Source organism: Ceratosolen solmsi, unplaced genomic scaffold (genome assembly GCF_000503995.2).
Source record: "Ceratosolen solmsi marchali unplaced genomic scaffold, CerSol_1.0 scaffold31, whole genome shotgun sequence".
Lineage (NCBI taxonomy): Eukaryota > Metazoa > Arthropoda > Insecta > Hymenoptera > Agaonidae > Ceratosolen > Ceratosolen solmsi.
In genome coordinates this window covers 4870335-4887112 of record NW_011948432.1, presented here as the reverse complement: position 1 = coordinate 4887112, position 16778 = coordinate 4870335, and the positions used below count along the sequence as shown (strand labels likewise).

At 30.4% G+C, this 16778-nt stretch overlaps 1 protein-coding gene across 1 annotated transcript; it reads left to right on the top strand.

Moving 5' to 3' along the window:
* Positions 1-677: 677 nt before the first annotated feature.
* LOC105364363 (proteasome activator complex subunit 4A) lies at positions 678-11949 on the top strand. The gene is made up of 14 exons (XM_011502272.1): positions 678-962; positions 1045-1185; positions 1314-1485; positions 1577-1978; positions 2051-2199; positions 2279-2610; positions 2974-3967; positions 4400-4670; positions 4860-5249; positions 5346-5918; positions 6583-7664; positions 8570-9059; positions 11323-11556; positions 11740-11949. The coding sequence occupies exons 1-14, from the start codon at positions 682-684 to the stop codon at positions 11881-11883; spliced, it is 5655 nt and encodes a 1884-aa protein (XP_011500574.1). The 5' UTR covers positions 678-681; the 3' UTR covers positions 11884-11949.
* Positions 11950-16778: the final 4829 nt, after the last annotated feature.

Sequence of the window (16778 nt, the reverse complement as noted above, 5' to 3'; positions counted from 1 at the left end):
GTCGTCGTCGTCGTCGTCGTCGTCGTCGTCGTCGTCGTCGTCGTCGTCGTCGTCGTCGTCGTCGTCGTCGTCGTCGTCGTCGTCGTCGTCGTCGTCGTCGTCGTCGTCGTCGTCGTCGTCGTCGTCATCATCATAATCATCATCATTGAAATTGATGTAGCGTCATAAATGAAGCACTTAACAAATTATCGTTAAACATAATAGATGAAATTTTTAAAATATGAAAAATAATTACAATAACGATTGATAATTCAAATTTACAATGCATTTACAATACTCAAGCAAATTAAGCTTCAATTATTCGTAATTAAAAAGAACTTCTTTATTCCCGCCGTTTACAAGGCGTAAAAATCGTAATGAGTGGCGCTTTTTCCCTTCTTTGTCAATTGTCACGCGTATCATTATACATATATTAAAAAACACAAAAACATTTTTGGCCATTCGTTGTGAAAACACAAAGCGTGACTCAATGAAAATGATCAGTGCAATGAGACGAACTTTTGAAGACTGAGAAAATTGTAGAATATTTTATCATAATACGACCAAAATCGACTTTTATCATTAATAAGTAAGGTTATTATATTTATCATTTTTATTGTAACTATTTGTGTAATATTTTTTTATCAGCATTTTTGGATTAAAAATATTATTTCTTTACATTAAAATCTTAGGATTTTAACGATGGATTTCATAGGCGAATTAGAAGATGAATATTTTGAACAAACGTCTGATGATTTATCTAGTATCGATACAACTGACGAACTACCAAGTGATTGTTTAGATTTTAAAGAAAAGACATCGTTTCAAAAAGAATTACTTACAAATAGGCTTCTGTCGTATTCGAATAAGCTTGATGACGAAGCCGATGCTTTACTTGCAAAAATTAAGGGAAATTTAGGAAGATGTGTAATGATGAGGAAAATAAAGCCTGATTGTGTCATATGGTCAAATATGTTATACAAGTAAATCGTTATTAATATATCAATCTTCTTTTCCAATACGTTAATTACATTGTACATTCAAATATCTTATTTTCTTTTTTAGATACGTAACCTTATATGACTTGAGATTTACAAAAGAAGATCATATAACTTTTATCAAGGTGTTATACGAATTAATGACTATTCCAAATTTAGAACCTGCATTAGTCGGTATCTTTGGTTATCATTTATATATAATTATAAGGTTTTAAAAATATATATATATATATACATAATTGAAACTTTTTTTTTTATTATTTTTTTTTTTAAATTTTATTTCATTCTTTTTTTTACAAACAAATACATGATATATTTCTTTTAATTATTATTTAGAAAGAACGATTTAATTTCACCTAAAGAATTGGAATTGCCATGGAGGCCTTTGTATAACTTGTTCTTCTGTATAACAGCGAGAAAACCAATGCAAATCTCCTTCCATCATTATCCCAGTTATTTGAAAAATTTATTAGAAAGTTTAATATGCGTGGCAAAAGTTTATTTTCCAGTAAGTTGAAGTTCAAAATTTTATTAAAATGAATGTTTATGAACTTTTAAGGTATTATTAAACTTGTCTTTAAATATTAATTTTTGTATAGATAAATACAACGCAAGAAATATTAGATGAATTAAAACCTCAAATATGTCCATTTTACACTTATGTTATGCAAATGACTATGAAAGGTTTTCAATTGTTTTTGCCAGTACAATTAGCTCCAGAACACCATTCGATTGGTCATGAATTATGGTTTCATGAATTAATGGACTTGTGGAAAGTCTGTAATTCCAATGCTCATACGTGGGGAAATCATGTGATGAATTTAATATCAAAATTAGCATATTATAATATTGGATATATCGACTGGGAGCCTTACATGCCTTTAATGTTTACAAGATTTGTTCAAAGTTTTAATTTGCCTGTTTGCTATAAGAAAATGAGATTCAATAGTACTTGTAGAATCGCACCAAATTTTATAGGTCTCTGGATTGCATCGGTTTTAGTTAGTATAGTTAAAACTTTAACATAATTTTAATTTTATCAGAGTTTTATAATATGTTGATGAAATTTTTAGGGAAATAAATCTAGTGCACAAATTTATTTAGACAAATTTTTGAAGACTATTGAAACTTACTTTCATCCGGCTAATTATGGTTCATGGCTTAAGAAGCTCGGAGAATTATTCGTAAATATTTCATATTTTGTAGTTTTAAGACTTCATAGGTAAGAATTATATTTCTGCAACAACGTACATTCAAATTCCTAAATTTACATTAATTTTTGTAATTGAATTTCTGCTCAGAGAGCGATATCAAATTAATCAATCAAAACCAACATGGAAAACACCAATACCCGAATCTCACAAATTGACCGATAGTGATATCGATGTATTTGTCAATAGTATGATACCAATAGCTATGACTGGTATTTTTAATAAACGTTGTTCACCAATATTCTACGATGCATTGCATTATCTTGCTATAATGAGACCAAATCTCGTAATACCAAATGTTGTAGAAAAGGTTTATCCTACCCTCGGTAGCGATATTGAGCCTCATAAACTAATAACTGCTATGATGTGTATGATCACAATATCTCGACCATTGGTTCAAGGATCACATATTCCCAATAAAGGTAATAATTATTCATTTAAAACCGCAAGTTTCGTATAGTTCATTTTTTCATTATTCATACGGGTGCTTTTTATTTGCAAATGTTATTATGCATTATTTATGCATCGTTGATTAAATTGTTGTATGGTTTTGATCGATTGTTGTTCATGGAAATGTTAGAAGGTTGACAAAATTTTTGTCGGAAACGCGAATTATTTTTAAAGTAGTATATTTCTAGTTTGCCTTATAAAAAAGATTTTAATAATTATTGAATTACCAAACAGTTAACAAATATCGGCTAATATCGAAACAATTTCAACAAAAAAAAATAGATACAATTTTGCCGAAAGTTATACAAAAATACAGTAGTGAATTATTCTTTCAGAATATGCATTTCCGGAAGGACCACTGCACGTTTTACCGCTCCTGTTTGCATCTCTGTCTGGCATAGATCCGAACGATGTGAATAAATGTTTCGTGACTTTTAGTCTCATAACGACTTACGTGACGATGATCCCCATCGTTGACTGTTCGAAATCGAAGGCCGATATGAGTGACGACGATCGTCTCATATGCGAAGAAACCTCACGTTTCGAAGATTTTATCTTGCAATTTATGGATAAGGTTTTCGTTTGGATAGATTCAAGCTCCGTCGTGCCCGTTCGACTCGAGAACAATACGAACAGTAACGGCAGGAGTCGCTCCGAGACGATGCTGGAATCAGCGCTAGATCGGACGTTTTCGTCTATGTTGAGACAGACGAGTCACTCGATATTTTTAAGCGCGTTAAATAAGCTACGGACTTTTATTGTCGAGCATGTGCTCGAGACTCAAGTATCTGGACAGTTGGTTGCTATCCTGTGTAAGGTTTTCAGCAGTGTCAACAGTGTGGAGACACTGAGAGCCCTCTTTCCTTTCCTCTCGGAGAAGGTCCTTGACGTTATCGGCGAGGGTGACGACGTCATTAAGGCCGAGAATCTTGATAATCAGCTGCTTTATCCACTATTGCTGCTCAATCGTTTGGTATTTACTCGTGGAGATGCGCTTCTACCTTACATGGACACCCTTCACAAAATCATCGAAAAGGTTATTCGTTTGAAGTCACGAGAGGGAAATCTACTCGGCTGCTTCACACTCAGTAATGTCATGCTGTCTCTGTCGAATGTGATGAATATTAATGTGGAGCGGAATCTCGATGATCTCGATTATCTGTACATCAAGGACTGGGGTGAGACCGTCAAGATCAAGTCAACAAAACTAAAAGTATACGTTCCTGGGAAAAAGGAGCAAGAGGCTTTACAAATAATTTTTACAAAGTTTTTTATGCCGGCCATTACATCTATACAGAATTTTATTAAGACAGAAAATTCTTTATCTCGGTAAACAAGTTTTTCTAAGCTTAATGTGTTTTGTTTTGGAAAATTGGATGGTCAAATGATCATTTTAATTTATCATACTTTTCCCTACTTTTTCTTATTTTAAATATTCGTTTAGTCTTTGTTGTTTAGAATAATTTAATAGACACGAGATACAATATTGTCTCATTTAAACATTCATATGACATGATTATTCTGAATTGAAAATTCCGACTAATATTGTATTTTATTGCATATAATTGTAATAAGAAATATAGTTTGATGCATGCATGTATGTATGTATGTATGTATGTATGTATGTATGCATGTGTTAATGTTTGTTAGTGAGCGAGTGAGTGAGCGTGCGCGCGCGCGCGCGCGTGTAACCGAAAAAAAATATATACATATAGTAATTTAATGGACGATAGTTTGTTAACGTATTTGTTATATTTGTAGAGATGAATTACAAATTGTGCTAAGAATTATATTCAATATTTTGGATGGTTGTGACTCTGCATTGCCATTTTGGACAGAACCTCCTCTTCAAATGAAACCTTATGAGAATTCCATCGAACGATTAGAGCCCATAATTGGAAACTCGGGGGAAATACAAATGCCTGACGGTAGTAATGTACGATGTTTTTTGGTAGAAACTATGTCAGCGCTTCAAGAAATAATGTTGAAAAATGTTGAAGATGATACAAGAAGCTTAATAATCCTACAACTGGTAATTTACGACATTTCCTAATATTACAAAAAAAAAAAAAAAAAAAAAAAAAAAAAAATTATATGGAAATCAGTGCTTGAATTTTGCAAAATTAATGATAATACATTAAGTAATTTCTTATGAAATTATTAACTAATCAATTTTACTTTTCATACCCTTATACATATACGTATTTTCTTAATATTACAGATTTGGCAAAATCTTCTTCTCGGTAAATTACGAATGTCATTGGATTCGAGCTTGAAGTTTTCCACCATATTATTTGATAGTATTTCAAAGGTTGTCGAAAACAAGATGACTGGAAACAACGGCTGGTTACCAATACTTATACTGGAACGCGCCAATTTACAACATCAAAAGCGTAAAGTATGCACTACACCAGTATTTACTGAAACTCACAAGACTATTTTAATCAACGTGCTAAAGTTGAGTACTAGTCAGTATAGTGTAATAAGATTAAGGGCTCAAGAAACGATTCAACTAGCACTTGGTTACTTTCCAAATGCATATATAGTCCTGGCACCGAAAATTATTGAAATTCTTGAACGTGATCCAATAGCTAATCATAGTGCTTATAAGGTTAGTAATTTTCAATTAGATTTCAATTAATCTTACATAGTAAAACATAGGCTTTAATTAAATTTTTAATTCTGTATATTATTGTATTTATTTCAGGGTATTCTGTATCTGATAACACGAAAAATAAATGACCACGAATTTCTGCTAGTCAAACAAGATTGGGAATTCATTAAAAGCTTATGGCCTGCTTTAGTATTATCCGAGCCTTCTGAAAAATTGTCCGTTATTCGCTTAAAAGACAGCATCGTCGATTTAGTTAATGAAACATTTTATTCGACTAATATCAGTTTAGAAATACCGGATTCTTGTGTAGCAGCCGCGGCAAATTTTTGGAATAATAATGCAAGGCTTAATGTGCCGCAACCTACCGATGAAGAAATCGAGATGGGAAAGGAAAATTTGCGACTATCGGGAGAGAATAGTTTAAAAATATATAATGAAATTTTAGACAAACTTTTAAATGCTTTATTAGAAAAAAACTTACATTGGCGACATCGATTAATGACTATGAATTTCATTTATGTTTTAATGCATCCAGATCACGTATTTTCACCAAAAATTGTGCGCTTTTTTCTTAACGCATTAATACACGAGTCTATAGATGAGAGAAAGGTTGCTTTGAGAATGTTAATGTACATTTTTAAACAACTTAAGAAGAATCACGTTAAGGTATTTTTATTATAAATAAGAAAATTATTGATTAAGTATATAATTCTAATATACAATACGATATTTATATTCTAAATCACAAATTTTGTTGAATTTATCTGTTAACAGTCTAACTTTACTCTATGTCAAATATGACAAAAAATATTTAGTTTTTTTTTCGTTGTAACAAATAATTTGCTCCTAACAAGTTCCATTTTTTGCGATATATCTAAGAAAGTTCTAATATTAACACCATAAATTTTAGAGAATTGTGAGAATTTATAAATCTTATTCTTCGTTATGATACAATATATTCAAATTTAATGTTACTGTGCTACATGACTAAGACGAAATCATTAATCGTGAATTTTTTAAATTGTATCTCGAAGAATTTAAGAAAAATTTCGTATAGATTACATAAATCAACGAAAAATTATATTTCATCTTATTTGTTCATTTATTTAATAATAATAAATTTATAGGTAGTACAATTAATCAATCGTACGTTTTTTTAGTTTTATTTTTTTAATCTAGGGTCTAACGTATGGTATAATCGTTGTAGTACTTAAAAATTGTATGCTTCTGGGGAAAGCAAATTCTCTTTAAAACGTCAGTAGAAAGCCCGCGTGAGATTGGCAACGTTCACCGTCCATTAATATATCTGAACTTTCTGGCTGTCGAACAGATAAAGATTCCAATTCCATTGGGCGAGAGTAATCCTGCGGACAATTGCGAATCGAGAAAAGTCCAGCCGGGCTGCAGAGCCGATAACACTTGGCTCCAATACAACTCTGCCACTCGGCCGACCAATGCCTTAGAATGGGAAAAGCCCCGCTACATCCACAAGTCCTACGTCGGCTTCTACGCGTGGCCCCACGAGCTCGAGATCTATGCGCCAACGTCGGAGCAGCCGGGCTTCGAAGATGCCTCGATGACAGAACAGGAGCGCGAGATCATAGCCTTCTTCAGTAATCAGCAGAACGTCGATAAATTTGTCGACTACCTGAGCCTCGAGGGCAAGAAAGGCCGCGACAAGTTTCGCAATGTGCATATGCTGGTGTTTAAGGGCTTGTTCCGTAACCACGGTGACGCCTTCCTCGACCGATTTCTGCCCCATCTGCGGAAGCTCGTCTTGGATAAGCAGGAGAGCTCGCAGCGCTGTGCGACCGAGATCATCTGCGGCCTCATCAAGGGCTCGAAGCACTGGCCCTACGAGATGACGGCAAGAATGTGGACGGCCTTACTTCCGGTTATACGCATGGCCCTGAGTAACCTTACGGTCGAGAGTATCGATGATTGGACCCTCTGCATAACGAACGCCAGTAAGGACAGAGATCCTAATCGGTTGCATTGGCTGCTCGAATGTCTGATGGAGGAGTCGCCGCTGGGCCAATCCGAGGCATCGTTCGTCGAGTGTGGCAGGCTCATGATACTCCAGGGCGCGCTTTTCATTCAGTCGTGGCGGGTCGGTGAGCTACTGCGACGGCTGCTATTACGCTTCGAAAACCGACTCGAGGAGAGTCCTTTCCAGAACGTGAGGGATCAACTGGCTTCTACCCTCGTTTCCATGTTTCACACGAATGTGAAGTTTGGCTCGACCTCCGTGGGGGATCAGCGATTCCCGGAAGTACGCAGCTTCCTTGAGAAAATTTATCCAAGACTCCACTCATTGGTAGAGGACGATGAATCCTCGCGAATGCTTGCGTCACGTTTAGCTGCGACCAAGATCGATACCGACATTGCCGAGTCGCCAGAGGTATCGTCTAGGTAAGAAGTTGCGCTATACAGTTACCGAGTCGATTATATCTTTGTTTAGGGGCAATCCTATATTAATGAAATACTTATCTCCAGTCTCTTTCTCTTACTTTTTAAGAGCTTATAATGAACAGACTGTATATATATATATACATATATATATATATATATATATATATATATGTATAGTAACTTATATGTACATATATGCAGGTACTATATGAGTATAAGAATGAAAATTATATTATCTTAAAAGTAGTGATCAAACAGTTCATTTGATGTTTTGGTAGTCCTGTCGAACAGTTCTTTTTTTTTTTTTTCTTTTTTTTTTTTTCTGTTAGTAATTTCATTTCACTTATATATGTAAATTAAATAGCTCGTTTATCGAGTCATTTGTCAAGATGAAAAGATGTTATGTATAAAGTCGTAAGAATAATACTCATTTGGCAAGCGCAATAAGTGTAGTCTTGTATTAATAATTTATTATCTTACTTATGAAATATTAACAAGCTGTTTGAATTTTTCAGCGGTGAATTATCCGCGAGTATGAAAACTGAAAGTCATTTCCGTTGTGGCGGCTAGGTTAACAAATCTGCAGTTATTTATGTTTCGGTATAATTATAGCAGCAATGCTTCATCGCTTCACTCGAGGACAATAGCATTATCAAAGATAAATTTTGTCTCTATATTGCTTCTTAAGTTTAGAAAAAAAAAAAATAATTATTATATATATATTAGAAAATATTTCTTTCATTTCTGTATAAAGGAATTTCAAAAAACTTTGCATAAAATTTGCCTAAACAGACTGACTTTCGAATGCCCCAAAGAAATGCTCCATTAAGTTTTTAAGTAGCTGCCATCCCTTAAATGCTCATCCAATTTGTAGTATTACAAAATTTTCATATTTCCCATTACAGTCTAAGCGCCATCGACGTCAAACGTGAGAAGAACATTAGATTATTCAAGATCATCTGCAAATGGATCTTCGAGACAGTGATGAACTCAAATCTAGACTCCCTGTCCATATTTTATAGGGTATACCCAATAATGTGCCAGCTGGAGAACAACGAGAAGGACGAGGAGTTGTCCAAGACTTGCTCGAGATCCGTGGTTGTTCTGGCGCAATCTCTCACTCCACCGGAGCACATGCCAGCCGTATTGGAGGCAGTTTGCAATACCTCTCAAAGTTCGTTTTGGTCGGCGAGGTTGGGCTGTCTTGAGTTTCTACAGGTTCTTGTCTTTCACAATATGAGCATTTTATTAAGCAACGAGACGTGGATACAAACAATTCAAACTATTGTTTTGAAATTGATGGAAGACGAGAGACTCGAGGTGAGGGAAAAGGCTTCTCAAGTCCTCGGTGGTCTACTGCACTGTACCATCATTCCCAATCAAGAGACTCTTCTGGTGAGTTTCTGCGCGTTAACCGACACATTGGAATATTACGAATGAAATAGTTTTAATTTACAAAGCCGAAAAAATCAAGGTCTCTTATGATCCCAGAAATATTAATATTTACGAAGTAATCGGCCGTTTTTAATTAAGACAATTTATCCGCAACGAGCGAATAGAGTAAAATGAGTTTGTATTGGCATGAAAGAACATGTTGTATGAATAGGTGGTCAAGCACTTTACACAGCTTGTGAAACACGATGTAACGCAAAAAAATGCGACTACATCAGTTTTTAAATATAGGAATGCTAAGATTTGCACCTAACTTCTGTTAAATTTCCCCGATTGCAGAACAAAATTTGTACAACTGTTCTAACAGCTTGTGACAAAATTACTTGCATATCGTAGGAGCCCAAACCATATGTGATTTTAATGTTTCCGAGCATCAAGGACAATTCTTCTGTATTTATGGTAAACTTATTAATGGTCGGAGTGAAACCTAACTGCATGGATAATTATATGAAACTATTAACTATATGAAATATGAATACTAAAATATGAAGATAACGTAGCTTTGCTCATATCGTTGATATATTTAGAACTAAAAATATATTCAGTATTAGATATGCTGACAATTGAGATATTATTATTGAGAGAACTTTGAGATTTTTATTTACTATAATTATCGTATAAGTTATTATTCTTACAATTTTAAATATTTAATAATCCTTTTTTTAAAATTGTAAATACTTATTTTTCATTATGTATTGAATCCCCGAGAATCGTCTTCAAAATATCTTCTTTTCTCTCTCTCTCTCTCTCTCTCTCTCTCTCTCTCTTTCTTTTATAAAGAAAATGTTATGGTTAGTTGATAAAATAGTCCATAAAGTTTACATAAAGTAATATTAAAATCAAATCTTGTAAATAAACTGAACCAATTGAAATTTCTAGTTTAAAAAATAACCCCAGTATTATTATGACTAAAGTATGTACAATTTAGATTATAAAATTCTATTATTTGTTTAATCTAAGTAACGAATTACATTAATAAAACATTGTAAAAATTAATTTTTTTATACTTTCAAAAAAATAGTGTCCAAATTAGTAACTTGTTAGATAATAGATTAAATTAATAAAATATTTTATATTACAAGAGTAACATTATTTATTAGCTACAATAATGGAAAGGTAATAATTAAGAGCTTTGTTTATTGTTAAGTGCATGACAAAATCTTCAGTTAACTTGTCATGTCTGAATATAATTCAACAGCTTAAAAAGGAACTTTTAGAAAATTATTTCAACATGTAATATCCTACTATCATAAAAATGCAAATCGTAAAAAAATTGTAAATAATAATTGATTCAAAAGCTTTTACAAAAAAAAAGTTTAGATTATTCTTTTGTATAAAAAATAGATTAACACAAAAGTGTTTAATAATAATAAATGTTTCATGTCCATTACTTTTTTACTAACAAAGTATTTCACTTTGATTAACAAATACGAAACAAGAATATTTTACGTTTATTACGTCCTTCAGAATTGGAGTTTAGGTAATGAAATATTATATACTAAAATTAAAAATAGCTGCATTTTTTCAAAAGTGAGATAATTTTATAAAAAATTCCTAACTTTTTAATCACATCTAAACAATGACTTTAAATTTTTTTTTTTTTTTTTTTAATCACGTGCATTTTATATTATTTTATAATTTTCATGTTCGGAAATATTATTTATGTATGCATGTATACGTAAGTGTATATATATATATATATATATATATATATATACATTTGCATATACAAATGCATATGTGTCTTGCGTGTGCGTGCGTGCTTTGGTATTTTTTTCTGCTAATTTTTATATCTAAAGATAGGAGTTCTTTGTTTTTCAAAATCTTAAATGATTGTATTTAAATTAAAGACTAATACAAATTACCATTGCTTATTTTTTGTACAATTCTCACAATGAAACGCTATAATGTACTACTTAAATATGAAACATTGGTTTTCTTTAAAAAACGTCTGAAATAAAACACAATTGATTTAATTGCTTTAAAATTAAGGTAAGATTAGTTAATGTTTTGCGGCTATTATTTGTTTTCTCGTTATTATTACGTATGATTAAATAATTCCTTGATTATTTATTATGTTAAAATAAAATTTGCTCTATTTAAATTTTAAAATAAAGCTCATTTAATAAATTGCACATTATATATATATATATATATATATATATATATATATATATATATATATCTGTATGCTATTTAATTACAGGAAGAGTTTAAGAAAAAAGCGAAAATAAAACTTGATAATAAAAGAAGAAGATTATCTAAAGACCCAGAAGACGTTGCTAATAATGCCAAGATATTAAGTGCCGTCCGTTTACGTCACGCTGGTGTTCTCGGATTGTGTGCTTTCATTCGGGCTCATCCGTACGATGTTCCTAAGCATATTCCACCCATTTTCGAGTGTCTGAGTTTTCACCTAAATGATCCTGAACCCATACCTGTAAGTTAATAGTTGTACAATAATGAAATAATATCGGGAGTTTATGCAGTGCACCTAAATGATCCTGAACCCATACCTGTAAGTTAATAGTTGTAATAATTTTAAATAAATCTATAGTACATTATATTTTATCTATCGATATGTTAAAATTTTTTTTATTTTTTTTAATTTCTTTGATTATAGAGTACAATACGTAAAACGCTCAATGATTTTAAACGTACACACTGTGATGGATGGACGGGTCTTCAAGGTCTAGCAGTAAATTTTACTAAAGAACAGTTTGCAGTGATGCAGGATTTAACTGTGCCACCTTCCTACTATGCGTAGGTAAATGTTTAAAAAATGAATATTTATAACAAAAACTTGACTATTATTAATGAAGCATAATATAAAATTGTGTGATCGCTGAAATTTCTAAAACTTATTATAATAATTGTTATCATACGATTGGGCGATTAATTCAAAAAAAAAAAAAAAATTCGAAAAAAAGGTTTTAGAAAGTAAAGGGAATTAATATGTAAAATACGGAATAGCGTTATAAGTGAATTAATATTTTATCTCATACCGCCGTTCTAATATTTCACGACGTGCGATTGTATGTAAATTAAAAAATTTTATTCCTTCAACGCATTATTGAGTAATATTGATTATGCGGCAAGGTTCACGACCTCGTTTATGCTTACCATGAACGAGTATAAAGAAGAATTGTATATATGCCGAGCAACATAGTTGGATTTGTTTCTATGGTCATTACGAATCTTTTATATCATTTCATAAGGCCGAAGTGAATTATTTGATGATCATGTGAAAAATGCTGGATATTTTAAAAGCTATTGCTTTTAAATTGCTTGAGATATAAAATAGCCTTTAAATAATATTTTATATAGCACCGAATTAACAATATGAGCGACAATTGGAATTGAATCAAAATAAATTCTGAATAGAAGAAAAATTGTCCATAAATAAAATAAATTATGTGTTGACACCTGAAATTCATTATGTATAAATAAATATATATATATATATATATATATATATATATATATTTATTTATTTATTTATTTACATTTATGGATCAAATCGTCATAGTTGAGTTTCTTTAATCCATGACGCATTTTTTGGGTAATTTTAGTAGCTTCGTCAGGGGTACATCAATCATGGGGCGGGACATTGTACGACGTACTTTACATGGTAGTAGAAGCAATGTACAAATTTGTAGAAAATGCAGTGACAGGTATTACAATATGCTAATAAATAAAAATGTATTGTAACCGTAATCAATGAATCAGTCATTCTTATTTATTTATAACCTTTGTTATTATTATATCATTTTATCAATTATATGTACTTTAAACATTTTCTTATAGTTTAATATTGTATTGACATAAAGATATTATATATCCTTGAAATACGTTGTAAAATGATTTTTTATGTTAATATTGATATAAATTATTATTACTATTTAGATGTTTGTTAAAAAAAAAAAAAAAAAAAAAAAAAAAAAAAAATGTTGCATAATAAGAAAAAATTGTTAATTTGCTTTTGTATATTTTAGTGAATTGGTAATGAACATTGTGTTATTATGAATAAAATAAAATTGTTTGCTTATATTAATGATAAATTAAAATTATATTGTTACAAAAAAAAAAAAAAAATATTTTTATGCATTTTATGTAGTTTTAATTTGTAATGTATTTGGAAAATTGTTTCATTATATTTATGTTTGTTCTATATAAACAAAGTTGTTATATAGTTTTCAAGTTAAAAATTGCTTCAATATATTTATATATTGTTAAGGTACATAAAGAAACTTGTTGTGTATTTTTTTCAAATCAATGCAATAAAATTGAATAGGTTTTTAAAATTTAACCCTTTATTCTAAATTTTGTTCTACCTTTCATTTCTATACGTATACAACACAATGCATAAGGTTAACATTTTTAACTATTCAATATTTAAATCGGAACGAACATTCTAAGGTTTCTTTTAAACACTTAAAGTTTTATTTCATAATATCAAACTACAAAATTATACTATGAATTATGAAATTGGTATATATTTTTTTAATCTTTATATTCGACTAAATTATTAGTTAGTTTATTGTTATACTTTTCAGCCTTATAATGAATTTTATAAACAAAGAAACAGCGGTAAGTATTATCAAATTTTTATAAATCTATTATTTAGTAAAGTATACATTTAATATTTTCTAATATGCTAGAATATAAACATGAAATTTGAATTTCAACCCAGACTGTATTTTTTTCTTATTGAAATATTGATTTCAATATAATAGTAGAATTTGCTAACTACGATGTGTTATAAAAATGATATATTATTTAAATTTCCATTATTGCGCTCTTCACTTATGGCTGTTAAGTATGTATCTATACATATTTATAATTAATTATGATGCAATTAACATAGCGATCAATGATTTTAATAAATGATGTTACATATTCCTTTATTGAATAATTCGAGTAATAAGTTGTGGGTGTTTATTAATTTATTTGAATACTCACTCATTTGATAATCTATCAATGCATTAGATGTAATTATATAACGGTAATTTTAAATAATTTAATTATAACAAATGATTTTAGAAGTAGAGTTCACTCTGAAAACAATAGAACTAAAAAAAATTTACTTTCTTTGCACGTAGTTTCGTTGAAAATTGATGAATTAGTGCCCAGAATGCCAACGGTCGTTTCGCTCTAAATAAAAATGAGTACAAAAAATTTCGAGACAAATTTCTATTACAACTTTAAGTTTATATTGTCTCATAAGACTGAATTGTGGTTGCAAGGATTTTTCTGACGATGATCTTAAACTCGCAATATCCTGAATATACTTGCCGCGTCTCCATTCACCACAATAAATCTAATGGCTCTTCCGTAATTTTATACAATTTACATTCGATATACATGTATGTTTATGAAGAAATTGTTTATGTATTTCTATATTTAGTCGAGGCGGCTCAACTATCAAGATGATGATTTTAAATTTTGATATTTGCTTGGCAAAAGTAGGCCCAATTGAATGAAGAATTGCTCAATGATGAATTATTAATTCATCTCTATAAAGTGCGAAATTGACGGGGGATAACGAAAAACCACATTATTTACATATTTTTGGTATTTAAGTAAAATTTATATTGTTATTGATTGATCGGCCATAAAATTAAAATGCATTGTTAGTGTTTCAAAAGAAATGATTAACACTGACAGTTGACTGAATCTGAAAATAATTTATGCCCTTAAAGTAACAGCAAGCTAAATATATATATTCTAATTAATATTAGTATAATTCATTTAAATAGAGAAATAGAGGAGAGAGAGAGAGAGAGAGAGAGAGAGAGAGAGAGAGAGAGAATAAATTCGAAAGAATAATTATTTTTTAATTTTTAATTTTTATTTAATAAATAAACGATTAAAATACGTTTGACTTTTGTTTCTTTTTTATTTTTAATATGTGGGTAGGCTGCTTCTCATAGATTATTGTATCTAAATGTTCTACTTATTATTTTTTTCCCCTTTTTCTAGATTCTAACGGAATCATAAGTAAGATAAGAAGCGTCTAGTTTTTATCAACTTTAAAACTTTATGTAAATTTTACATGATTGTATTATGTACTATATTATTACTTATTTTTATTAAATGTCATTTTTTATTTGCGATAATAATATAATTGTCGGTGCAATTCATCTTATTATGAAATGATTATAAATTATAATTTGTCTTCGCGAATAATGACGCAATTGCGAATATTTAATATCAAATTTACATAATAAATGAATTAGTGATTATTTAATTAATTCCTTCACTTGAATCGAGGCTTTTATAGAAATATAAATCACATTTAGATTGGGACGAGCTGTGTGGATAATAATTAATATGAATTGTTAAAGAAGAGAAAGAATTTTTGGTTTTTGCAATAGTAACTTCATCGGGTATAAACATTTTTAATTATCCACAATATCTTAGGAAAACTTCTACAGGTTACAATTTAATAATCGGAGAAGAAACGGATGCCCTGTCAATATCCTCATAACTATTCCCGGCTTAAAAATAACAGATATTGCCTTATCGTACTTATGATTCTATATAAAGTCTATAAATATAACAATTATAAGTCCAGGATGGACTCCAGTCGATTATTACAATCTTAATTTTAAAGAATATATATATATCGTAAAATTTTTGAGCATTTTCTTTGTTTTCGATATTTTTTTATAAATAACATAAATATGTTTATTGATTTACTTTACTTTATCGATAACACTTTATTGTCAACTATTTTATATTTTCTCATAGGATTAATTATTATAATAAATGTGCATAAACTTGTATAGATACATTATTAACGTTACTACTATCAGAAAAGAAAAAAAAAATATATATATATCATGTTTATTAACAAAGATTAATTGTTATATTTACACGACTTAAATTAATTTTCTCTCAGAATCTAGTTTATTATGGAAAAAATGGTTCATCTACTTTCTATCAAGTATCACTAAGTAGCTACTTTATGCCAATACTATAGTATAATATTCGCTCACTTTCGCTTTACAAATGCAATTCATACTGAGTTTTTTCCCTTTTTTGCTATCAGAAAAGTTTTTTTTTGTTTTTTTTTTTTTTTTTTTTTTTTTTGTTTATATTATCAGGGTAAGGAAAGATCGGGTATAACGTCTCATCAAGATCGTCTAAATTTTACTACACACTTGTCTTTATATCCAATTCTATTTTACCATTATTTATATCCAATAGAAGAATGGTGCGCGCATGCGCAAAAGTGACATTTAATTCTATATAATCCGGGCTATTGCATACTCAAAGCAATGCAATAAATTTATTTGACCAATTAAAAACTTATTATTGGCACAAAACCTTATCGCACGTTATTAACCGACAAGGGAATTTACAAACGTTTGAAGAAAGCAACATATCCGTCTATAAATCGTTATATTAACCGACTAAGCGACTATTCTGCTTCAATTATCTATGCATTAATAAAGCATAATTATGCGAACGATACACATAATTGCCCGTACGTAGAGTCGTGATAATTTAAATATTATATCTTGTTTTGCTACAATAATCTTTTACGTACATGTATATTCGCCGTGCTCGCTTAATTTCTCCTTCGTGTGGATTTGGATCTCCTTGCTTACTGCTCCTCTCCCCCCCCCCCCCCCTCCAACTAAACCCCCCCGGCGT

What these genes read in the sequence shown, in the direction of transcription:
- LOC105364363 (XM_011502272.1), top strand. Translation starts at nt 682, where the DNA reads ATGGATTTCATAGGCGAATTAGAAGATGAATATTTTGAACAAACGTCT. An exon ending in GTAGTTTTAAGACTTCATAG is followed by an intron (nt 2,200 to 2,278) that starts GTAAGAATTATA and finishes ATTTCTGCTCAG; the next exon opens with AGAGCGATATCAAATTAATC. An exon ending in TCGCCAGAGGTATCGTCTAG is followed by an intron (nt 7,665 to 8,569) that starts GTAAGAAGTTGC and finishes TTCCCATTACAG; the next exon opens with TCTAAGCGCCATCGACGTCA.